The following is a 25,433-nucleotide window of genomic DNA, read 5'->3' as shown; positions in this document are numbered from 1 at the left end:
ACGTTAAAACCAGCAGCTCTGGGGCCGGGAGTTTGGCCTAGTGATTGAGTGCTTGCCTAGCATGCATGAAGACCCAGGTTTGATTCCTTGGTACCACATACATAGAAAAAAAAAGCTAGAAATGGTGCTATGGCTCAAGTGGTAGTGCTCTAGCTTTGAGAAATCCCAAGGACAGTGCCAAGGCCCTGAATTCAAGGCCCAGGACTGGCAAAAAAAAAAAACCAAAACAACAACAACAAAAAAAACCAACCAACAAAAAAACAAAAACAAAAACAAAAAAACCCCAGCAGCTCCACCTTGTAAAAAGGTCTCCAGACCTCTGCAACGTTGTCCCCTCCCTCCTTCCCTCCTTCTCCCCCATCTCTCTTTTCTATCTGCAAAACAGGGGTACTTCCACCTACTGTTTGAATCCAGAAATGCAGAAATCTGGCCCTATGGGCTTTATATTAAATCAAAGATTAGTCATGTCTTCATTATGTTTTTCTCATATTAATCATAACAACAACAACAGCAATAAAAGTAATTAGAAGAGGGGGGGAGAGGAAAACTTATACTTCATGATGCCCATTGTAATGAAGGGGTAAGAATGTAAAGCGGAGAGCTGTTTTGCAGTCTATGTGTCTGCCTCCTCCCACCGTATAACCACTGGTAGTCATTCATCTCTCTTTTCATCTCTTCTTTTCGTCTCACATAATTGATTTCTTTTCTCCTTCCTATGATAATCTTCCAAAAGCTGTACAGGGGAGTTTCAATTTACCATATCCATTTATGTGTGAAATGTACCTTGAACAACGTCCTTCCTTCCATCCTTCTCTCCTCATTCCATCTATCCAAACACCATTGGTCTCCTTATCTTTTGGTTCCATTTTCATCTGTATACAATGGCTATTACAATTATGTTTCCCACTCTCCATCCTCCTTCTCTTTAGTCAAGACAACTTCCTTGTATTCATTTTGTTAAACTGTCTTAATTTTTCAAGTGTTCTACCTCTCTAAAAATCATTATTTTCAAAGGGTTTTCACTTTCACATGTCCATTTATGAGTTGAATGAATCTTAATCAGAGTCAATCCTTCCTCCATCCTCCCTCATCTCTGAACCCTAGGCCACTTGCACCTTTTTGGAAATCACTTTGTCTGCACCCTCCCGAGACTTTGTACGAGAGGCAGTTCAGATGCAGTATTGCTTAATTCCTCAAGAAAGCTCTCTTCCCCACCCCTTTTCTGAATGGCTGAGTCACTTCCTTCTTCTGAATTGAAATCCTATGGTTATTTATACTCTGTAGCAGGGGAATAGATCCTAGGGAAAAAATAGACAGGGAAAGAGGTAATTGAGAGTCCAGATGGGAAGTGAATGAGTATGAGTAAGAATCAGAGTGGTTAGGCTGGGAAAAGTAATCTTGCCAGTGTTGAGTGGTGCAGGCCAACCCAGAGAGATGAAAGGATAGGAAATGGAAAACAACAAATTGAGATTTAAAACTAAGCTTCACTGGTATGAATCAGGAGACTAAGTCCTATAAACACAAGAAGCCCTCAGATGAAATTATGCACATTGTTTTCAGTCAGCTTTTAACATATTCATTTGTCTAACAACAAGGACTCAGTTATCTTTTAGGTTCAAACTTAGCTTTTAGTTCTTTAATTAGGTAAGATCAGTATTATTATTGAAAAACATAGAAAACATACCAGTAAAAGTTTCAGTACATGGGTTTATGCCAGCAAGTCTCTTTGATGTCCCGAAGTCAGAGATTTTGAGAACACCACTATAGGTATTAATCAATACATTGTCACCCTAGGGAAAAAAAGGACTTTGATCAAAAATGGTTTTTCATTTTTGTTTTGTTGGGTTTTTTTTTTGCGGATTCTGTTTGCTGTTGAATTAGGTCTGATTAACATTTTTTAAAAAGAGCCCTTAAAACAAGTAAGGATGTCATTCTGTGTTCTTCACAACCCTTTTTATCAATAGAAAATTCTTGTTAGCATTTTTGACTATATGCGATTAGTTACTCACCATCTGCTACTCAGTGTGAAAGGTCAAAGCTCCCACAAGACAGCTCACTGCACTTTACAGGTAGCCTGGCCTGTGTACCTATGTGTCTCTAACATAGGAATTGCCTAACGTCTCAATAATTTCCTTTCCTATTCTGTGTTATTCTTTTTTCTTTCCTTGGGATATTTAGAGACATCACAGATAACTGGCCTTTACATTGATCTGAATATAGTAATATTGTGAGTTATTAAACAAGACAACACTTTCAGTGGAAAATTTATACATTTAAGGGTGGGAAGGCTGCTGTTCTTTTTTTAAAATATTTTTTATTTTAATTAATAAAAGGGTTAGATGATATTTGCCAGATAGTAGGTGCATTAATTCACATACATTGATACCCTTTCACATGTCTTGGTACCCATTACCCTCCCCCCCACCCCCCACCTACCCCCCGTCTTGGTTTTCCCCCCTTCCCTATCAAATTTCAAATAACCAAATACAAATAAATTCAATATATCAGATAACAAAGTGAGATACTGTAACAATATGAGATACCCAAGGGACAGCAAAGGAGATGAGAGATAACATAGTAGATTAAGGACAACAATCATTCGTTATATGGCTTTTGTTTCAATATCCTGGAGGTCCTTTCAATTAGCTTCATACTATATGGCCTTATGTATCAAGGTTTTGCTCTATTGCAGATCTCTGCTAGTAGAGCACAAGGTTTCTACTGATTATGACAAATGAGGGAAACCATTGAGCCTAAGTTCCTTTGAGTCTGGCTTACTTCACTTAATATGATTTTTTCTAAGTCTTTCCATTTCCTAACAAATGGGGTGATGTCATTCTTTCTGACAGCAGCATAGAATTCCATTGTGTATAAATACCACATCTTGTTGATCCACTCATCAACTGAGGGACATCTAGGTTGGTTCCATATCTTTGCTATGGTGAATAATGCTGCAATGAACATTGTTGTGCTAGTGGATTTAGTATGCCCTAGATTCTGGATGATTGGGTAAATGCCAAGTAGTGGAATTGCTGGGTCATAGGGGAGCTCTATGTTTAGCCTTTTGAGGCACTGCCATACTGCTTTCCATAGTGGTTGAACGAGTTTGCACTCCCACCAACAGTGTAGTAGTGATCCCTCCTGGCCACATCCCCTCCAGCATCTGTTATTATTCGTTTTCCTGATCCTGGCCATTCTAACTGGAGTGAGGTGGAATATTAGCGTTGTTTTGATTTGCATTTCTTTTATGACCAGAGATGTTGAGCATTTCTTCATGTGTCTATAGGGCCATTTTTGTTTCTTCTTCAGAGAAGACTCTCTTTAAGTCTTTGGCCCATTTTTTAATGGGATGGTTGATACTTTGGAGATTAGTTCTGGAGTGATTCAATTTTTTGAGTTGTTGATATATTTTAGGTATGAGGCCTTTGTCCGTTGTTTGGTTGGTGAAGATCTTCTCCCACTCTGTAGGTTTCCTAATTAATTTACTAGCTATGTCCTTAGGCTGCTGTTCTTTTAAAATTGTTATTTTTGTTTCAGTTAAAACTCTTTGAAGAAACTTAGAAGGAACTAGCCAAGGTCATCCAGCAATTAGGACTCATTCTTCTAGGTGACCTAGAATAAACTTTGCTCATTACACTGTTTTCTGTTCTGCAATATTTTTATCCATCATCTTTTGAACTTGTACTCTATGACCTCAAACTGAGCATGTCCAGAAATATGTCCTTTTTCCTTCTAAGCAATGATTTCTACACGAACTGAACATGCTTTGAACAAGTTCAGAAATGTATGTTTTAAATTGTGCATGTTCAGGAATGTGTCCAGCACTATGAACTTTCCAGTATGAGTTTACATAGTTTCTTTAATAAAATTCCCATGGGAGAGTACTCCTTTTTTTCTGCAAATGACTCTCTTTGCCTGCTGCAAGTAATACATTTCTCTCCAATCTCCTGGCTGTGCCTTTTGGTTTTGTACTCACCAAAATGTGAGCCCATTGTGTTTTGGTTATAAAACTAATGTATCTTCTTATAGAAGATCTGGTGTTTGCCAACCTTTCTTTTGCTTAGGGTTTTTTTTTTTTTGTACTGGGGATCAAATCCAGGACATTGAACTTGCTTGACAAACACTTCATCACTGAGGTACATTCCAGTCCCCAAGATTTATTTTCTTACCTTTCTCTCTCTCTCTCTCTCCCTCTCCCTCTCTCTCTCTCTCTCTCTCTCTCTCTCTCTCTCTCTCTCTCTCTCTCTCTCTCTCTCTCTCTCTCTCTCTCTCTTCCCTCTCCCTCTCTCCTTTCTTTTCTTTTCTTCCTTTCCTTTCCTTTTTTTTTTTGTCAGTCCTGGGCTTGAGCTCAGGGTCTGAGCACTGTCCTTGGACTTTCTCAAGGCTACAGCTCTACCACTTGAGCCCCAGCACCACGTCCAGCTTTTTTGTATGTATGTGGTACCGAGGAATCGAACCCGGGTCTTTGTGCATGCTAGGCAAGCACTTTAACCACTAGGCCAAACTCCCAGCCCTCTTTTCCTTTCCTTTCTTTCAACAGTATTACTCTGTATAGCTCAGGCTGACCTGGTACCTGCCATATAACCCAGGCTGGCCTCAAACTAGAAATCTCCCTACTTCAATCTTCCAAGTGTTAAGGCTATTATAGACCTAGTTCACTGTACTAGACTGGATGATTTTTGGTTCCTTTTTTTCCCCAGTACAGAAGTTGGAAATCAGGTCTTCATGCTTGGTAGTTAAGTGCTCTACCACTTGAGCCACTGACTCAACTTGTAATTTCTTGTTAAAAGAATGTAATGCTTTTACTTTAGAAAAATATACACTTTTAGTTCAATGCATAAAAGTAGTAGGTACTTGGGAGGAAAGGGGATTTTATTTACTTCTTTTCATGATTCATCCATTGATTACTGTACACAATTATAAGACGTCATTATAGGTAAGGACACACAGACACAAAGACTAACCAGCCTGTAAGCTAACTACAGGAACAGAGACAATGCCCTGCACTCATTGTATTGCTGCACTCATCCCACAGACCTCTAAGAAAATATTATATAGTGTGTGAGCATACTCTTTTGGTTAATATGAGACTGACGTGCTACCTACTGTGCTAACGAGGCACCTTCTTTTGGTTAATATGGATGAGGAAATTAGTCCTGCCTCAGGTGAGATAAACATTAAAAACTGGTTGAGCGTAGCAAGAAATTTTATATTTCTTTTGTTTCTTTTTTTGTGATGGGGATTGAACTCTGGGTTTTGGGCGCTATCTCTGAGCTGTTCAGCTTAAGGCAAGTGCTCTACCACTTGAGCCACAGTACCACTTCTGGTTTTCTGGTGGTTAACTGGCCATAAGAGTCTCACAGGAATGTCTGTGCCCTGGCTGGCTTTGAACTATGATCCTCAGATCTCAGCCTCCTGAATAGCTAGGATTACAGGTGTGAGCCACTGGCAGCTGGCTTATTTCTACTGTTTCTAAGATCTAAGTTAGATTTTTGCAAGCAATTACCCAGGTAAGAACTTCTGAAGGTGAATAATGGTACAACCTACCTTTATGTCCCGGTGCACTATCTGATTATCATGGAGATATTTCAATCCTTCCAGGATTTGCTTTGTATAAAAGCCAATTGTTTGCTCATTGTCTTTTAATGGGCCCCATTTGGAACGAAGGAGGGCAGAAAGGCTTCCTGTAAAAGAACGAGAAGGTAGACAAAATCTTTTCCAAATGAATGTTTTAAAGCATACTGAAAATGTGACACTAATTTAAGTGACATTCATAGGATCATTACAGTGGCCTAGCAATTGTACCAGTTCTTAGGCTCAAACACAAAAATATTACTCCTTCCTCTAAAGATGGTCCTTAATGACACAGGCTAAGTAAAAGGCTAATGGCTCACTCTGATCCAAGGGATGATGACGGATATTAAATTGGTCCCAACGTTTATTTATTTTCTCCAAACAAATTTTCAGCTAATGTACCATATCTCATTTCTCTTTCAGCATAGATAAATTAAGGCTTATAATTCAGTAAATCTCACTCATTTTAATCCTCTTCCAGGACTAAGAACTTTATAGTTTTGAAAGAAAGAGAGCATCTCTTACCTCCTGGGACCTGCTCCATAAAGATCTTAATGAAGCCATTCTCACTTAAAGAGCCCAGGTACTGGACAATATTTTTGTGCTTCAGGTGTTTATGCAAGGCTATTTCTTCATGCAAGGGCTGAGAGTATCTGGAACACATGCAAATGTCAATGAGATAATTCAGCAATCTGGCCTTAGTGCATAAACCTAAGCAGTACAAATGAAAATGTATCCATAAATAACATCAAATGACCTTTATGTTTCATTAGGCCAATTCTGTGAGTTTACAGCTGCAGTGGGATAAGGGGAAAGGTCTCAGTCATTGTTGAAAGTTCCCTTATATATCCATATTAACTCATTTCTGTTATGTAAATTTGAAGGTACTACTAGATGCTAATTTTAAAGATCAGAAAAAATTAATTCACAGAGGGAATGGCTAACTTGCTCAAGATCACAAAACTAGATGTGGGTGACTTAAGATGTGAGTCCAGGAGATTAGAAGTCACCACAGAGCTTGCCATTTATACTAACATGACATCCTATTCCACTGGCCTTATTGACATGACTCTTATTCCAGGAGGCTCTTGCCCAGGAAGACAGACATTCCCAGTAACGTTAATGTTCATTCAAGAACCTCCTGAAAGAGCCATCAACTCTTCAAGAAGAAACAGAAAAAATTTATATCCCAACTCTCTTTGAACCAACTGATTGAAAATCCTCACCTACACAGTATATCAAATCTATTATCTCATTTTTTTCTAATTCCCTATAAGTCTCTATAGTGAAGGACTGGATGTAAAACAAAGTTTAAAATCATGTGATTAGAATATGCTACAGCATCAAATGATGAAAAGTGTTCTGTGCTTGTGAAACAGAATAACAGGAATGTAAAGTTCGTAAACTGAACATCCCTAAATCAATGTAGCTCTTCTGTGATTTTGTATAGCTTGTCAAAGAACAGAATTTCAACAGACTGAAGATTTAATTGGTGATTCACGAATTAGACAACCTCTAGTCCATATTGACAGTAGCATTGTTTTACATGGCAGAATAGTCAGTTATTCTTAGGCAGCTTGGGCAGACAGGGAAACAACACAGTGTAAAAAAGAACTGGTCATTATCAGGCAATCACCCTCGTAAGGCCAAAGCAGATGGTATTTCCTTCTCATACTGACTAGGCTCCTTCTGAAAAACTGACATGTTTGGAAATATGGCTGCTATCTCTTTACTGTCTCTTACTGATTCAGGTATAGGTCAGGTCTGGTTTGGTTACATAAAACTTAAGCATAAGTGATTACATTTTAGATTGATCTATTGTGACCATGAATAGGAACTCAGTCCAAATCAGTAGCCTTTCATAATTTTATTTAATAAGCTAAATATGGACGGTTTAATGGTTCACACCTGTACTCCTAGTTACCAGACAGATGGAAATCTGGAGGATCGTGTTCCCGGTCACCCTGAGCAAAAAGTTATTGAGACTCTTTCTTTCCAAACTAAGTATAGTGTACTGGCATCTGTCTATCATCCAGGTACATGGCAGACAATAGGGTAGGAGGATCACCACTGAAGCCTGACCTGGTAAAATGCAGGACCCTAACTAGATGAAAAAGTAACCTGAAACACAAAGGGCGGGAGACATAACTCAAAGGGTAGAGCACCTGCCTAACAATTATAAGACTGTGAGTTCAGATCCCAGAGCAGAAAAAAAATCAAGCTAAATATGTGGGGTGTCAGTAATAAACACACCCAATGCTATTCCCTAATGTGTATGTACATATATGTACAATATATGTGTACATGTGTGTACATAAATGTATTATATATAAGTGTACAGTGAGGCTACAGAAGGAAAAATCTCTAATGACTAAGTCATATTAAATGTAAACCTGATACGTGCAGCTTGCTCAGTCATACATATTGGGAGAAGTCCAGGTTTTCCAATGACAAACCCAAATAACCACAGTGGATCTTTTCTGGATGCCAAAAATAAACACTAGAATTTCTAGCATTCAGTAATATTATTATGAAACCTTGCTAAAGCTAAAGAAATTAGCAGTTTATAAAAATCTGACTTGATGTAACCCAAATGAGCTTTTACAATCTGTGTTATTACTACTCAGAAAACAGACAACAGTAACAACAGAAAACTTTTGCTTCAGACATAGTACTAATTTGTTTTCTTTAGAATTGTTCTATGACCATTAAAGAGCAGGTATTAAAATGACTGTTTTATAGCATATCAGTTAGAGACAGCAACAACATTTTGGATGAGGTGAACAAGAAATATCAAAATGGAATATTTCCAGTAATATATTAGGTAATGAAGACATTTGTAAGTTACTTCTTCTGTAGAAATAAAATAAATTGACAATAGTTAATGATTACTTTTATGTGCATTAGTTACAAAGTGGTGCTTGTTCTATAGATTTAGGAAATTAAGATAATCTGAAATAAGCTACTGACCCAATTTATTATGAATGAAAGGGCTCTCGCAGCCAGTGCTATGATCTTGTAGTTCTTGAAAGTCCTTACCTGGATCATTCCCAGACCCCACACCCTGCCCCCCCACGACAAGATTCCTACTCAAATTGCTAAAGAATGCAATGGATAAACCTGAGATGGATTCAAATCATACAATGAGGTTTCCAGAGAATCTCATTTAATTGCACTATCACTGAGTCTTTCCTAAAATTTTACTAACAGTCTCAAGTACTTTCAAAAGCAGATTTTGTCAGGCTTTTATGAAATTACTGTACCTGCTGTCTCTCTCAGGGATCTCCTTAATAGCAATCCTGACCTGGTTGCTCAAGTCTCGACCTGCATAGACAATCCCATACGTGCCTTTTCCTAACACAACCCGGTCACCATTCTCGTCATATTCATAGTCATACTACAGAAGGAAAAGAAACACAAAGAGTTAAACTCTAGTTATACTTGATATTTCATATACTATTTTGTTTGGGCGGGGAATGTGGCTTAGTGGTAGAGTGCCTGCCCAGCATGCATGAAACCCTGGGTTTGATTCCTCAGTACCACATAAACAGAAAAAGCAGATAGTGGTGCTATGGCTCAAATGATAGTGTGCTAGCCTTGAACAAAAGAAGCTCAGGGAGAGCTCCCAGGCCCCTGAGTTCAAGCTCTACAACCAACCAAAAGGCTTTCACAAGAGAAATAGAACCAAAACTCTCCACATAAAGCAGATGGAATGTTCATATATACATATGTTATGATACACTGGGAAATGCCTAGTTGAATCTGTACAAGTGTTTCTGGAAAACTCGAATTCTTTGGTGACTTTAGTTTAGGTGTACATTGATTCTAGACATGCAGACAACTGAGATCAACATCTCTCAGTACCAGTCACATGGAGTTAATTTTCATCTTGTCACTCATCTCTGGGACCATTTCAGCATCTCACTCTGCAGGACAAGGCAAACAATGAAAGGGCTAGGGTAATCCTTGCTTGTTTAAAAATCAAGGATTTTTGGGCACTGATGACTCAGGCCTGTAATCAGGAGGCTGAGAACTGAGGACTGCAGTTCAAAGTTAGCCCAGGCCAAGAAAAAAACAACACAAAAAAACCCCATGAGGCTCTTATTTCTAATAAACTATTCAGAAAAAGCTAAAAGTGGTGCTGTGACTCAAATGGTAGAGTTTTTAGCTTGAGCAAAAGAAGCTCAGAGACAGTGCCCCCAGGTTCTGAGATCAAGCCCAGGATGGGGCAAAAAGGGGCAAGGATTGTTTTGACTTTATTTCTAGTATCCCCAAAGCTGAAAATATAAATAAATGAAAACTTCAGTTTCTTTCTGATGTTGCCTAGGCAAGGCTGAACTCATATTCCTAAATAGTTAGGATTAGCACATATGTGATGCCACTTATCTGAAAAACTTGATCTTTGTTATACAAAGGGATATATATCTATTGCCCTGAACCCCAGCGTCAAACACAGTGGCCAAATAAAAGAAATTAGGTACGAGTGAAAAGAATATAGAAAACACTTCAAAAAGGCACCCCCTTCATCTCAGATTGCAACTGTAGTATTTTAGACCAGCAAATGATCAAGCCAAGTCTCCCAAAACTCAGCAAAATCTACATGTCATAAGAACAAGATCCTCCCACTGGATAGAATATAAAATTGGCAAAGAATGGTTACATCCACTTCATCGAAGGGTCTGAGTTACTCAAATCTTTTTATTTCTTATATTTTATTAGCCAGCAAATTTGACATTAGGTACTGCTGAATAATTGATGAAGACAATGGTCATAGATTTGTGTTGCTGTTGTTTGTTCTGGTGATGGAACCCATGGTTATGAGCATATCAGGCAAGTGTTATTGTCCTTAAGTGACACTCCTAACCAAGCCATGGATTTTTTTTTGGTTGTTGGTTATGGGGCTAGAACTCAGTCCTTGAGCCTCTTTGTTCTCAAGGCTAGAACTCTACCACCAGAGGCACAGCACCATTTTTTTTTTTTGTCAGTCCTGGGTTTGAGCTCAGGGCCTGAGCATTGTCCTTAGATTTTTCTCAAGGCTAGAGCTCTACCACTTGAGCCTCAGAACCACTTTTGGCTTTTTTCTATGTATGTGGTACTGGGGAATCGAACCAGCCCCCAACATACAGCACCATTTTTAAGTGGCTAAATAGAGATAAGATTCTCACAGCTGGCTTCAAATTGTGATCCTCAGATCTCAGCATCCTGAGTAGCTACGATTACAGGCATGAGCCACTGGCCTGGCTCTAGTCATCTATTTTTATGTTCATCAAAAACATTATTCTTGGGGGGCCGGGAGTTTGGCCTACTGGTAGAATGCTTGCATAGCATGCATGAAGACCTCGGTTTGATTCCTCTGTAACACATACATAGAAAAATAGTCAGAAGTGGTGCTGTGACTCAGGTGGTAGAGTTCTAGCCTTGAGCAAGCCCAAGAACAGTGTTCAGGCCCTGAGCTTTAGGCCCAGGACTGGCAAAAAAAAACCAACCAAATAAACAAACGAAAACATCAAGCTGAGCATGGCAGGGCAAGTCTGTAATCCTAACTACTTGAGAAGCACATTTGGGTGGATCATGATTTGAAGCTAACACAGGCAAGAAAAATTTCAAGAGATTCTATCTCAGCCAACATTCAGGCACAGCAGTATGTGCTTTTCATCCTAGCTACATGGAAAACACAATAGCGGGGAACAAGGGGGCATGTCTGTCATAAATAGGAGGAACACAGCCCAGACTGGCCTGAGCATAACACCTACATAACAGAAAGTTGAAGGGAATCCTTCTTTCAACTTAAGTCAGTCTGGTCTGGCTTAATCAGAGAGAAAACTGTCTAGGTGAGGGCCAGAGAAACCAGAACAGAGCTGGGGCCAAGCACCTAGGAAGGTAAGGGCTGTGAGCTGAAGCCTCTATATAGAAGCAAAAAAGGAAAAAGACAACATGGATTTTTATTTAAAAATAAAGGGTATGATTTTACATTCTATTTCTATAGTAATAGGTTAGGAAATCAGTGTGTTGCTAAGGGAGATACGAGTTGCATTTCAAAGCAATGATGGGAATACATCTAGAATCTCCCTTTATTATTGCTTGCCCAGAACTACTTCCCACTGATGCTGGGAAGAGAACTGGCAGGGGAAGGCATTATTGATAAGGCCAAATATGAGAGTGATGATTCACTCAATCCTTGCATTTCTAAGGGACCTACAGTGAAAGACTCACTGTATCAAAGCCGAGCTACTTTCTTCTGGGGCTCTAGTACAGGATGAGTTGTCACCTTGAGGGACTTCATTACTTTTCAGGCTGTCAGGCTTCCTTTTTGGCAAATGCCCAAAACATTAACAGAGTATCAAATACATTAATTATATCCAGTGTAACAGATCTATCTTAGATCTTTAATCAAATAAAACTTTCTTTTCTTTTTTTCTTCTTTTTTTTTTTTGCCATTCCTGGGCTTAAGCTCAGGGCCTGAGCACTTTCCTTGGACCTTCTCAAGGCTAGAGCTCTACCACTTGAGCCTCAGCACCATTTTCAGCTTTTTTCTATGTATCTGGTACAGAGGAATCGAACCCAGGTCTTCGTGCATGCTAGGCAAGCACGCTACCAGTAGGCCAAACTCCCGGCCCCTCTTTTCTTTTCTTTTTTTTTTTTTTTTTGCCAGTCCTGAGCATGAGCTCAGGGCCTGAGCACTGTTCTTGGACTTTCTCAAGGCTAGAGCTCTACCACTTGAGCCTTAGCACCACTTCCAGCTTTTTTCTATGTATGTGGAACTGAGGAGTTGAACCTGGGTCTTCATGCATGCTAGGCAAGCACTCTACCCACCCCTAGGCCAAACTCCCAGCCCCCAAACAAAACTTTTTTATTTTTAAAAATTCTTATTTATTTATTTTTTCAGTCATGGGGCTTGAACTCAGAGCCTGGGCGCTGTCCCTAAGCTTTGTGGACCAAGACTAATGCTTTACTAGTTGGGCCACAACTCTATTTCCAACTTTTTAGTGGTCAATTGTAGATAAGAGTTTTTCATAGGGATTCTTTTGCTCCAGTCTGGCTTCAAACTGTGATCCTCATATCTCAGCCTCCTGAGTACCTAAGATTTCAGTGGTGAGCCACTGGCACCAGTAACTTTTTTTGTTTTTGACAGTGCAAGGGTGTTTATCAATGCTAAGCAAGTGCTCTACCTCTTAAGTCACATCTCAAATCTATTACCTCCTTAAATAGCCTTTTTATTTTCCCTATCTAAAATCACATACCCCTGCTGTACTGCAACTAATTCCATTTTTTGTATTATCCTTATTTTTACTTATCTCCTTAGGACTGAGGACTACATTCTATATGTGTGGCTTATGTATATTGTACATTAGCTTGTGACCTCAAGAAAAGCAGGGCCTTTTTTTTCTCTTTTCTTCTATATTGAATTCCAGCACCCAGAATAATTAATTCCTACATACCAGATTGCCAGTACGTCTTTTTTGAGTGGGTTGTTGAGATTCACTTGAAACACCAATGTAGATGGAGATTACTTAGGTTAAAAATACTTAAAATATCTAACAGTGCGCACACACACACACACACACACACACACACACACACACACACACACACAAACTGATTTGAGCAAGGCCTACTGAAGAAACATGACTGCCATAAATCCATTCTAGGTGAATTAACATCAATAAGGAAGCTAGATGGACCAAATTGCATACTAGAACCAGTAAATCTTTCTGTACTTTCACAGTTTCTCTTTACTGACCCACCATCTGCCTTCCCTCTTTATTAAGATGATATATAAACACTTCACTACACCTGTCTGGGGAGGCACTTCTTGGTGTGTTGACTCTTTCAATGACTTACAGTGATTAAATGAGTAAAAGACATGTTGACATGTCTTTTGACAGTTAATTCACTGGCCCCAACTGAGAAAGGTTTTTTTCTTATCTCCAACAATATGACTGAATAGCAGCAATTCAATGATACAACTTCTAAGTGGCACTTTTCTCAAAGTGAGGAAACTCTAATTCAAAAGAAATGAAATCATCTTAGAAAATTGATGATTGACAGAGCCCAGGGGTCCCATCCCCAGCTCAAGAGGATCACAATAGATCCATATTTAATCCATTGTAGGAAAGATTTGGTCATGACTTGAAAAAGGCTGAATCTATCCCACAATTGTAGTACTTCACAGAAACCTTATTATTGAAAAGAGACAGCAAATATGGGCCTAACTTGGCTTTTAAGAAGTTTTCCAAATTCCAGAAAATGTAGGGTTAGCTATCAAATAACTTCTTAAATTTATAGGTTGTTTTTTTTTTTTTACAGAAGACCAACACTTAAGGTAACTATTACCTTCTCCCCTTTATTCCATTAACTTTTAGAGTACCAGGTACTGGGTGTAACATACTAATGAGGGCCACAAAAGATTCTATCATCCAGAATCTCTGTTGATGTTTATGTGTCTGGATTATACGTAGTTCAGGTGAGAATAGAAAAGGCACATTGTATGCCATCCAGGCTGTGAGGGTTATTGACATTCTCACGGATAATGCATTCGCAGGCATTCACTTTCTGGTAAGGAAAACACTAAATCTCAGTATTTCTAAGTTTACTGAGTTCACTAGTGTTTGCGTTTGAGTACTTTTTACCATGAGAATTCTAGAAGCTTCTTTCAATATTACCTCCAGGGAGTCACCTTCACAGTCTCCTTCCTCTGTGCTCCTCCCCTTCTCTTCTGTAATGGTGTTCACCATTTCAAAAAATCTACAAGGAAAGTTGGAATCTTTAAAACAGCGGAGTACGAAACATACATGCTCCTTGACTTGTAATAGGGTCAAATTCCCCATGAACCCATCATAAACTGAAAACAACACAAGTAGAAGATGCAATTGATTATACTAAAGCCTGCTGAATATTCTAGCTTAACTTAACCTACCTTCACTGTTACCTGAGCCAAGAGTTGGGAGAAATTACTTAACACAAAGCCTATTTTAACATCAAGTGTTGAATATCTCATGTCACTTGTTAAATACTTGTATCCAAACCCTGCTGACAACCCAGTACATCAAAGTTTGGTTGTTATCTCTTGTGACTGAGGGGCTGACAGGGAGCTGGGAACTGTGGCTTATTCTCATGACTCAGTATAGCAAGAGTACATACGGTACTGCATCTCACTAGACAAGGAAAGGGTCAACATTTGAAATATGGTTTCTACTGAATATATATCCATTTATAAAGATAAAAAATTGTCAAAACTACAGAGCAACATGAGTGGGGGACTATAGAAATAAATACATCCTAAAGTGACTTCAGAATGAATGCTGATTAGGTAACTACTAAGATCATGCAAAACTATGATTTTATCTTCAAAGTGAAAATATAAGCTGGTAGGATTTACTATGAATTTCTGACCTCTGCTTCATTTCAAATTTTAGTAACACAATCTAGAATTAGAACAATGAGGCTAAATGGGGTCATAGAAATGTTTTGAATGTGAACTAGGTATTAGAGTAATATTATTGGTACCTATAGAAACCTAAACAAGCACATTTGCCTCTATAAATTCTTAATTATCAACAGGAGATGTGAAGCACATATTTCATATGTTACAGGGAAGATGATTTTGGGTAACACTTGCTTACTACAATGCATTCATAAAGATTACCTACTATTGTTTTACTGTTGCCAATATTACCATTTAAAAATATAACAAAAATGACCTATACTCTAGATATTGCATTACATCCTGTAACATCTAAATTGATAGGTGACTGTTAGGCTACTACAACATTCAATCTCAAACATTAAATATTCTACCTAAGCACTTCAACACTATCCATGCAGGTTCCAGATATACAGCCATGAAATATTGATGTGAACTAGGAAAGACTAGCTATACAAACATACGTTGATGACACGCCCACTTTTGTCAACGTCTTTCTTTAGCAATCATCATGAAATTTTATTTCTGGGGATCATTTCATAGCAAAGCAATGTAATTAAGTGAAAAAAAAAACCAGATTTTCCCTGAGTCTCGTCTATTAAGAGGGGGTGCCAGTGGTCCCCACACAAAAATTAGGGCAGTCCTGAGACCAGGGCTGAGGATCTCATATCCAGGACATACTTGGAAAGGTCAGTCCAAGGATAGAGTAGTTTATGGTGTAGCAGGAAGCCCACTCAACGCAACTCAGAATCTGCCTGTTTTGTTTTGTTTTTGTTTTTGTTTTTTTGAGTCATGGGGCTTGAACTCACCCTGGGCGCTGTCCATGAGCTCTTCAGTTCAAGGGTACCACCCTATCCTTGAGCTAAGCCCCACTTCCTGTTTTCTAGAGGTTAATTGGAGATAAAAGTCCTTGTGTGCCTGGGCTGGCTTTGAACCTTGATAATCAGAACTCAGTCTCCTGAGTAGCTAGGATTACAGGTGTGAGCCACCACACTCAGCTAATCTGTCTGCTCTGTACCTCATTTTAATCTGTCCATCCATCCATCCATCCCTTCGTCCATCCATTCAATATATACTCATTGAATACCTACCAGTGTCAAGAACTATTCTAGCCATTGAAAATATGACCAGGGATTAATATGACTATTGTGAAGTTTAGAACCTATGTAGGGAGTTCACATTCAGTACTTCTTTCCCTTTACACAATTCTTGGAGGTCAATAACAAACAATTTCCTAGCCTAAATGGCATAACAGTATATTTTGGTGAAGATTAAATGATGAGTTAGAAACAAAATCAAGATCAACGAAGAAGGAGAAAAATAAAAGAACTCTTTAAAAGAAAACCTAGCTTAAAAAAGAAGACCTGGCTCTAAAGAGCAAGCTTCAAGATGAGGTAAAGACATGACTCAATCACTAATACAATACAAGAATCCTCAGCATGAACACCTATCTCCGAGCAGACTGTAACACAGTGTGGCAGGAGTCCACTGTAATTTTTGGAAGTATCGACTCTGTGGTCACCTATGCCTAGTTTGAATTTCTGATTTTACAGTTATTGGCGATGTTATAAGGTTAGTAAACACTTCAAAAAGATATTTATTTTAGTCTTTTCAACAAAAGAATAAATAGCTATCAAATACCTATCAATATCCTTGAGATTTTATAGGTAGTAAATCAGAACAAATGTAGGCTGAGTTCTTTTTCTCATTTCTAAGTCTTTTTACTGCACATTTTGTGATAATGAAAATTAAAGCTCTAGCAACAATTTGAAGACCCAACAAGCATTTCTTTTACATCAAGATAAAAATGAGTGATTAACTAATGTACCTAGCATATCAGTCATTTATACTGAGGTCACATAATGACTATTTGGATCAAAACAACCTCCAGTAAAATTCACGTCCACACTGACTTTTGCCTACATTTTTGTTCCTAAGTGGTCACTTAGTTCTCTACTCCATCAGAGCCAATCACTGTGTTCTATGAAGTATCTGACTAGCTCAAGAGAAGCATACCCAAGGAGGATAACATAAACATACAATGCAGTCCCTGAGTTTTTGGATCTTCTCTTTTTATTAGTGTAGAGCAAATCACTGGCCTTATTCCAGCTGTGCCTCCATAGTCTGGAATGGGGCCAAAGTACATTTTTAGTGTTCATTAGATGATTCTAATATTGTAGACAACAAGGTTCTTCAGACGAATGTGACAACAAATCTTTTAGTAATCATATGTAGTAAGTGAGTATTTAAAAAACAGGCAAGAGTATTTAACAGTGAACCAGTAAGTCCTGGTTAATATTTTATTTGTGGGAAAATAAATTATGACTGAGCAAAACACTGATTATTTCAAGAGAGTCAAAAAAAATTATACCTTATGGTAGAGTATATATGACTTTATAGTCATATAGTTATAAACATCTTGGCCTCAATAATATAGTTGCTTATTATACACCTATTAACTCTTTATAGAGACTACATATTAATACATCACTTGAATATACTTATCATGTTTGAACACCCTTTTTATACAGAATAATAAATACATACTTTTTACAGTGAAGTTCTGTGCAGAAGTAGATTTGGAAATCATCAGAATTGTGAAGCACATACAGAAAACAGCATCGTTCTTCAAATTTAGAAATACTGAAACAAAAAGAAGCATTAGTCAGGGAAATATAAGTACATCCATGGATCTGTAATGAAAAACAAATACTCTGTATAACCAATCTTGATTATGTCAATGGTATCTATGATACACAGAAATTGCGCTTAGAAAAATAAATTTCCAGCTAGACACCAGTGGCTCATGCATGTAATCTTAGCTACTCAGGAGGCTGAAATCTGAGGATTGCAATCTGAAGCCATCCCAGAGAGGAAAGTCCATAAAACTCTTTATCTCTAATAAACTACTCAGAATAAGTCAGGAGTGACACTGTGGCTCAAGTGGCAGAGCTCTAGCCTTGAGGAAAAAAAGCTCAAGGATAATGCCCAGGCCCTAAATTAAGCCCCAGGGTGGAGGGAGTGGGGGAGGAAGTAAATTTCCCCACAGCATAATACTAAAATTATTTAGTATTCTGAGAAATTGTCCCCCTACTCATCATCTCTGCAGCATAGTACTGCTCTAGGATGCTGCAAACACATTTAACTGTCCTGCTGGCTATTGCAGTAGTCTGTGTGTTGGGAGGAAAAGTACAAATACTAACTTGCTGGCTGACCTTGATCATTCTGGGTCCATTGAATCTGTGGCACAGTGATATGTTTCCACAGTGAGGAAGACAATTGTAGAGGTAGTAAAACCTCACTGGCTGCAACGATTATAGGAGAGAGAAGAAATATGGAATTGTACTTGGTTTGGACTCACAAAGGGTTTCATTGTACAGCAACATGAAATAACGAGCTTAGCCATGCTGTTTTACATCAGGAGGAGCTGGACAACATATTCTGCAAAGGGCCAGATAGTAAAATACTTTAGGTTCTGTAAGCCAAACCACTCAACTCTGCTGCTGGAAGATAGAAAGAGCCTTAGACAACAAATGTGTATATGTGGCTGTGTTCCAATAAACCTTTATTTATAAGAACAGGAAGCAGGGCCAGGAGTTTGGCCTGGTGGTAGAGTGCTTGCCTAGCATGCATGAAGACCTGGGCTTGATTCCTTAGAATCACATACATAGAAAAAAAAGCTAGAAGTAGTGCTGTTGCTCAAGTGGTATGGTTCTAGCCTTGAGAAAATCCAACGACAATGCTCAGGCTCTGAGCTCAAGGCCAGGACTGGAAAAAAAAAAAAAAAAAAAAAAGAACAGGAAACAGGCAATATTTGTTCTATGGAATATACATATGTATACACACACACACACACACACACACACAATTTTTTTTTTTTTGTGCAAGTCTTAGGGCTTAAACTCCAGACCCTGGAGTACTCTACCACTTAGAACTACAGCCTCATTTTTGGCTTTTTAGCAGTTAGTTGAAGATAAACAGTCTCATGGACTTTCCTGCCGAGGCTGGGTTGAATTGGTATTCTCAGATATGAGCCTCCCGAATACCCAGGATTATAGGTGCAAGCCACCAACAACTCAGCCCATGGACTTTATGGATTTGCACAATGCAAAGCTTCTTTTTAACTTTAAGAAGTGTTGGGAGCCAGAGTGGAATGGAACTGTACCTTGATTTGCATCAGACAATTGCTTTATTGTCTTATTGTTTTCTGGCCTTATTCTGTTTAAATAACCTGAGAATTACCATATGAATGTAACACCTGGAAGTTCCCTGGTTTCAAGGAGGGATATAAGCCTGGAGTTGAGAATAAACGAGGCTGCAGTTTTTACCTGGGCTGCAGACCTCCCGGACCCGATGTGTTTGTCTCTCTTCTATTTTTTCCAGTCCCTGCCCCCCTATTTCAGGAACCCCAATTTGCTGCCGGTAGGCCTCGGCAAAGAAGAAATTCGAAGCCAGTGGCTTATGCCTATAACCATAGCTTCTTGGGAGGCTGAGATCTGATGATTGTAGGTTGAAGCCATCCTGAGCAGAAAACTCCCTGTGAAACTTTTATCTCCAAGTAACCAGTCAAAAACCAGAAATGGAGCTGTGAGTAAAAATAGTAGAGATCAGGGACAGCACTCAAGTCCTGAGTCAACTGAAAGAAGAAGGAAGGAGGAAGGAGGAGGAAGGAACGGAGGAAGGAGCAAGAGGAGGGGAAGGGGAGAAGAGGGGGAAGAAGAGGAAGAAGAAGAAAAAGAAGAAGGAGGAGGAGGAGCAGGAGGAGAAGGAGGAGAAGGAGAAGTAGAAGAAGGAGAAGAAATAATGCTAGTAATTGTTTGTGGCTCATGTAAGACTTTACCCCTCTCTATGACCTACTTGTACCCTAAACAGAAGGTCTTCCTCTTATGCTTGTGCTGTCTGAATATGCTTCTCTCATCGCTCATCTCACACTGTATTGTCATAAGTTGGTAAACATGTGCTCCTCTCTTTAACTATGAGCTCTTCAAGAAGTTTGTATTTTAGCTATTTTTCCATCTTTAGCAGACGAGAACTCAACATTCGGCACACATCTAGTGCTCAACAAATGCTACTGTGTTGATGTGGGCACATTCTGAGTGATGGAAGATCAACTGCTGACCTAGTTGGATTTTGTTCCACGGTTTGTCATCTTTTCATTATAGAGGAGCAAGCCAGGGAAAGTTCATTCACTTTGAAGTCACAGACTAGAACCTGAGTTTCCCCAACATGTAAACCAGCAAGAACCAGGCACAGGCATCCTGGTATATGCCATAAATTATAGCAACTGTTTGCAGAGCTGCCATAGTTAATTAAAGAAAATTAATCCATTAGAAAACAAAAATGATTAAGCAAAATTTATATTTATTATGCTGAATGGATTGTTGGAAAATGCAGTCATAAATAATAAGTGCCTTGCTAATGAGGGCTTCTAAAAATTAAGTATTAAGAGAGTAAAGCTTTATTTGAGAAGGTATCAATTAGAAAGTAATAATGAATCATCTATAATCTTGCTTGTTCAGATCACCCATGAGATTGCAGGAAGTTCTACTGCCAAATGAAAACAATTGGTGACTCAGAGTGCTCTACCAGTTCATGCTCTAGCCAAACCTAATCCTATTATTACAAAAGCAACAGGATATTGCATAATTGGCTTGCAGATGTCTCTTGTCTCCCATTTCTAATATGTGAGGTTATTAGTAAACACGACTAATTTGGTTTGAAATTTTCAAAGTTGGCTTAGCATGAGTTCCTATAGAACAAATATTTTAAACACTTTACCAGTGACACTTGATTCTAAAAAAAAAAAATCTTATTTCTAGTTCCCCCTCAAATAGCATTTTCTGAACTGCTGGGTTTATCATCTCAATGTTTTCAGTTGGAGGTCTGGTTCTGGTGGTGAAGCACTTGCCTTGAGCCAAAAAGCCAAGCTAGAGCAAAAGGCCCCAAGTTCAATCCCCAGCTTTGACACTTAAAAAAATGACCCGTTGAATTGTTACCCCTTTGTAGAACTAAACATAAATAAAAATATAACTACAACAAAGGGTGAATGGCAGTGTTGGGACTGAATTGAAGCTTGTGGCTGTGATCTCAAGAATACTACATTAACATGGGGTAACTTTGAGAGAATTCAAAAAGAATGGATTCTCCATAACCCATGCCTCTAATACTGGAAACAGGACAGGGCCAGGCACATGGCATATGTACTTTGGATTTATCTTTTCAAGAGAAATTAGCTCCTGGTCACCAGGACAGCAAACCATCCTACAACATAAACCACAAATGAGGCTAGTTAGAGCGCAGCTCCTGGTTCTCCCTTCATTGGCATTTTGATAGTGCTCACAGTTCACATTTACTTGTTATAACCAATGACACGCAAGTCAGTTCAACAGACCGTGCACATCATAGACTAGCTGGGGAGAATGAGACTAAAGAAGGCTGAGCATTTTCCTCCAAGGGAAGGATTCTTGAAATGACTTGTATGATGATATCATGATCAAAAAAGTCTTAGCCATGCTCTGAAGATTTTCGAGAAAGGCTTTCTAAGTAAACAAAATATAGAAAGTCACTTACCTCACTCCCCGCACAGAGGATGCATTAAAATCCCACTCATGTATACCTTTCTGGAACATAGAAAAACAACAAAAACTACTGAGTCATCTATATGGAAAAATAACATCATTTTGTTTGATTTATTTATTGTTTAAATCGTTTTTAATAATACATAATCATTTTTCCTAATGCATAATCTTCATAGACAAATTCTGACAGAAGCTACAATTTAGTATGAAGTCCTAAAGGTGATGTTTACTCAATAATTCCTGTATCCTGAATGAAAGGGCTACCAAAAGAGTCTAAGAGAATCAGTGTCATTAAACTCTAATGCTTCATTTTTCAGTAATAGCTACTGTGCATTATTTTCCATTAAAGAAACAGTGATCAAAACAATTTTATTAGTATATGAAGCAAACTTTTCTAAAAAAGACTAGTATTGATTGAAATAAGATCTCTGCAAGGTTTTAAAGATAATGATTTCTAAAATATCTCTTTTCTTGTTTGTGAGGCAGGGCCTCACCATGTGGTATCGATTGCTCTTAAATTCAGGATCTTCTTGTTTAAGCCTCTTTTTTGTTGAGCTCCTACAAGCTTATAACACTTCAGCCAGCTCAGAATTCTCTGTAGCTACAATTTCCATCTCTTCAGAAATTAATAGAGCAAAATCTTTGCCTTTGCATCTATATCTAGTGTCCATCATGGCTATGAAGTATTATTACCTAACTTATGCACTAACTTAATACACTAGTAACGTTTGAACATAAAAAAGCATAATTATATGATACACATGGATTGTCCATAGGCACCAAATAAAACATAGAATTTATTTCTTGAGTTTATTACTAAAGCTAAGTTATAATTATTATCAGATGTTTATGTCTCTGAATTAAGTAAATTACAGGAGGGATTTTATTTTATTTTTTTCATATATTTTTTATTGTAATTAATAGAAGGGTTACATGATATTTGCCAGATAGATGGTGCATTAATTCCCATACATTGATACCCTTTCACATGTCTTGGTCCCCATTTCCCTCCCCCCCCACCTCCACCCCTCATCTTGTTTTCCCCCCTTCCCTATCCAATTTCAAATAACCAAATACAAATATATCAGGTACAGGAGGGATTTTATATGCTGCTAAAATGCCTGGTAATAATGTAAGATCAATAGCATATTTATAGAAACAAAGTAGCTGATACATACACTTAAACCCAGCAAAACTATTATGCAGTAATAAATTTACCCTGAAATTCAACTCTGTAAGTGTAGAATTCTTACCCACCCACTGAAAGGAGGTTGAGGTCCTGTTGCCTTACTGACATGAGTAGAAATGCCCTGGGTTGGTCCAGAAGCCTCCTCTTAGCCAAAGCCACTCAAAAAACCACAATTTATATCCACAGTCCATAGGTCTTTGCTAGGACTATGCAACTAACAGTACAAATAGATCATTGTGAGCTTGATGCAGATGACTAAAAACCTAGTTTCTATGTATACCAATCAAGCAACAGGGATTGAACTGAAGGAGTATGGAGCAAAATTTGCTATTCATGAAGTCTGGAGGGGGTTGCTCATGGAATTTGGCTCTGGTGTGTGTGTCTGTGTGTGTACATGAGAGAGTGTGTATGTGGGGACTGAACTGAGAGCCTGGGCAGTGTTCTGTAACTATTTTGCTCAAGGGTGGTGCTCTAAACCTGAGCTACAACTCCATTTCCACATTTTTTTTTTTTTGGTGGTTTATTGGAGGTAAGAGCCTTACTGACTACCCTGCCCATGCCCCATGCTGGCTTCAAACCTCCATCCTCAGATCTCAGCTTCCTGAGAATTCGGCTCTCTTAAGTAGGTACAGAGGATGGTAAATTAAAAAAGTAGCCTATAGTTTTGATGGGTTATTTTGGAAAATTGCTTCCAAATAACTCCTAATACCAACAAGTCCTGTTGGCCTCTGAGAAACTTCAAAATAGCTGTGTGATCCAGGCACTACAGCAGCTGCCTGAACACTACTTGCACACAAAGCAGTATTATATCCAGAGTCTGCTATTGACAGGCTTCCCAATCAAGAGGTTGGGGAGGGGGCGGAGCTAGAAAGGTGGTGCTAGCCAGGGAAGGCAGCAATCAGCCAGCACCAAGACCTTACTGGTAAATCAATTTTCCTCAGCCCTGTGCTGCAAGCAGCCACGGAGATTTCCCAGATTGATTGGGTTGGTTCTGTAGGAAAAGGTTAGGGGACTTCAAGAATCCTAGGTTTCTAAAAGGCTGCCAGAGAACTTGCCAATTCAGTGCTATTTAGCCCAGTGACAGGAGTGATTTTTCACCTTAAAACCCGAATCCCCACTGACCCTGCTGGTCGCTCACCACATGGAGGCGATAGTGAGCTACAAAGCCACCTGGTGAGTTTCCAGGTACCAGGAGTCCTGTCTGGGAAGCAGGGCCAGAGGTCAAGATGGAGTGATACTTAGACCCAACAATTCCCAAACCAAGGCTCAAACAAACTGCACAAGTCAGCCCATGCACCTCGGACTCAATGGTCATCAAGAACTGGGAGTTGATACTGAAGTTTGTGTTGCAGAAATTACACTGTGGCAAGTGCCATGAGTTTCTGGGGCAGCAGCCATGCCCTCCACTTCCTCTGCTAACAAAAAAACATATTTTGTTCAAGTTCAGATATGACAGAAAAATTGATTTAGTCCATTTCCCTCACTGCTGACTGACTCAGGCATAGCTACCTGATACAGCATTTTGTAGGAGGGAGGGAAGAGATCCCTATGACACAATGCTTAAAGCAGTTATGGAAGACCAGGAGAAAACAACCAAGACTAGGTAGACACACCAGCTCTGAATGTGGAGACTGAAATCCCCTTCATTTTGGACTTTCTTGTGCTATGAGATATTTCCTGTTACTTGAGCTGTTTCAGTTGGGAGTTTTGTAGCTGAATGGAGGAATTAAACCTCCTGTCACACGGTCCCTGGGTGTTTTCTTGGTGACCATAGGCTGGAGGTAGGATAAGGGAGGAGGGGAGGCCTTTGTACTCTGCTGGGCCCATGCCACCTGCTTTCCTGTGCTTGCTTAAGAAGCCACCCAGTTAGGCCAAGGGTGTTTAAACTTTAACCCTAAAAGAATAGAATTCTAAATCACAACTATTTTAAATGCTTTGTAACTATTCCTTCTCTTAATCTAGTTTTATTTTCATTACACCCTTGTAACCTTCTCAAGTACTACCTGATTATGAGCAGAAGATTATGTATGAGTCTGGGATTCAATTAATTTTTCCCTTGAATATAAAGTAGTTTTAGATTCTAAGAGTAGCTTAGGAATTGGTACATAATGCACTTAAAGTTGTGAAAAATTGAAATACAAAGTATATGCTCATCTACAGGACTGTTCATTTTATATTTTACAGTACAAAATACTGAGAAAAGGTAAAGAGACCAATATAAGAAATGAGAGGCAACATTCTCTGTGCGAGTTTTAGAAAAACATGCCATTTTATGTTAAAAGCAATTCATTTCCTGTTTAAGACTTATGATGATTGCTTATCTTAATAAATATAATTTTACAATCATTAAACTAGCAATGGTGCTAATAACACTCTTATTTCTATTGTTATCCTTCCTTCCAATTTTACTTCACTTTTTAAACAAATAGAGAAAGTGTCAGAATGAATCCACTATGGGTAAGTTTGAGATTATAAGTAAATCAACAAAAAATCAAACTGAAACTGATCTATGAAAACTTTAATTTTTGAAGGAGAATTAGTTTTAGTCCTGAAGAGTACTGCCAGTGGAAAGAAATCATATGCACTTCTTTTTGATCAAAGGATACTGACAATCTGACCTGGATCATTCATAGCTTAAATCTGTAGCTTTCCTTGATGTCCTGGATTA

At 38.6% G+C, this 25,433-nt stretch overlaps 1 protein-coding gene across 1 annotated transcript in view; it reads right to left on the bottom strand.

Annotated features, from left to right (window-relative positions):
* Positions 1-25,433, bottom strand: part of Map3k5 (mitogen-activated protein kinase kinase kinase 5) — a 188,618-nt gene that overhangs the window by 40,548 nt on the left and 122,637 nt on the right. Inside the window, exons 12-18 of the mRNA XM_090338059.1 lie at positions 21,569-21,618; positions 17,546-17,641; positions 14,238-14,319; positions 8,838-8,971; positions 6,100-6,227; positions 5,548-5,684; positions 1,685-1,790 (exon numbers count right to left, since the gene is read on the bottom strand). Of these exons, the coding sequence (XP_090194185.1) occupies positions 1,685-1,790; positions 5,548-5,684; positions 6,100-6,227; positions 8,838-8,971; positions 14,238-14,319; positions 17,546-17,641; positions 21,569-21,618 (733 nt within the window). The remainder of the gene's footprint in view (positions 1-1,684; positions 1,791-5,547; positions 5,685-6,099; positions 6,228-8,837; positions 8,972-14,237; positions 14,320-17,545; positions 17,642-21,568; positions 21,619-25,433) is intronic.

This window comes from Megascapheus bottae, chromosome 8 (genome assembly GCF_031878675.1).
Source record: "Megascapheus bottae isolate mThoBot1 chromosome 8, mThoBot2.hap1, whole genome shotgun sequence".
Classification (NCBI taxonomy): domain Eukaryota; kingdom Metazoa; phylum Chordata; class Mammalia; order Rodentia; family Geomyidae; genus Megascapheus; species Megascapheus bottae.
This window is presented reverse-complemented; position numbering and strand designations above follow the sequence as displayed.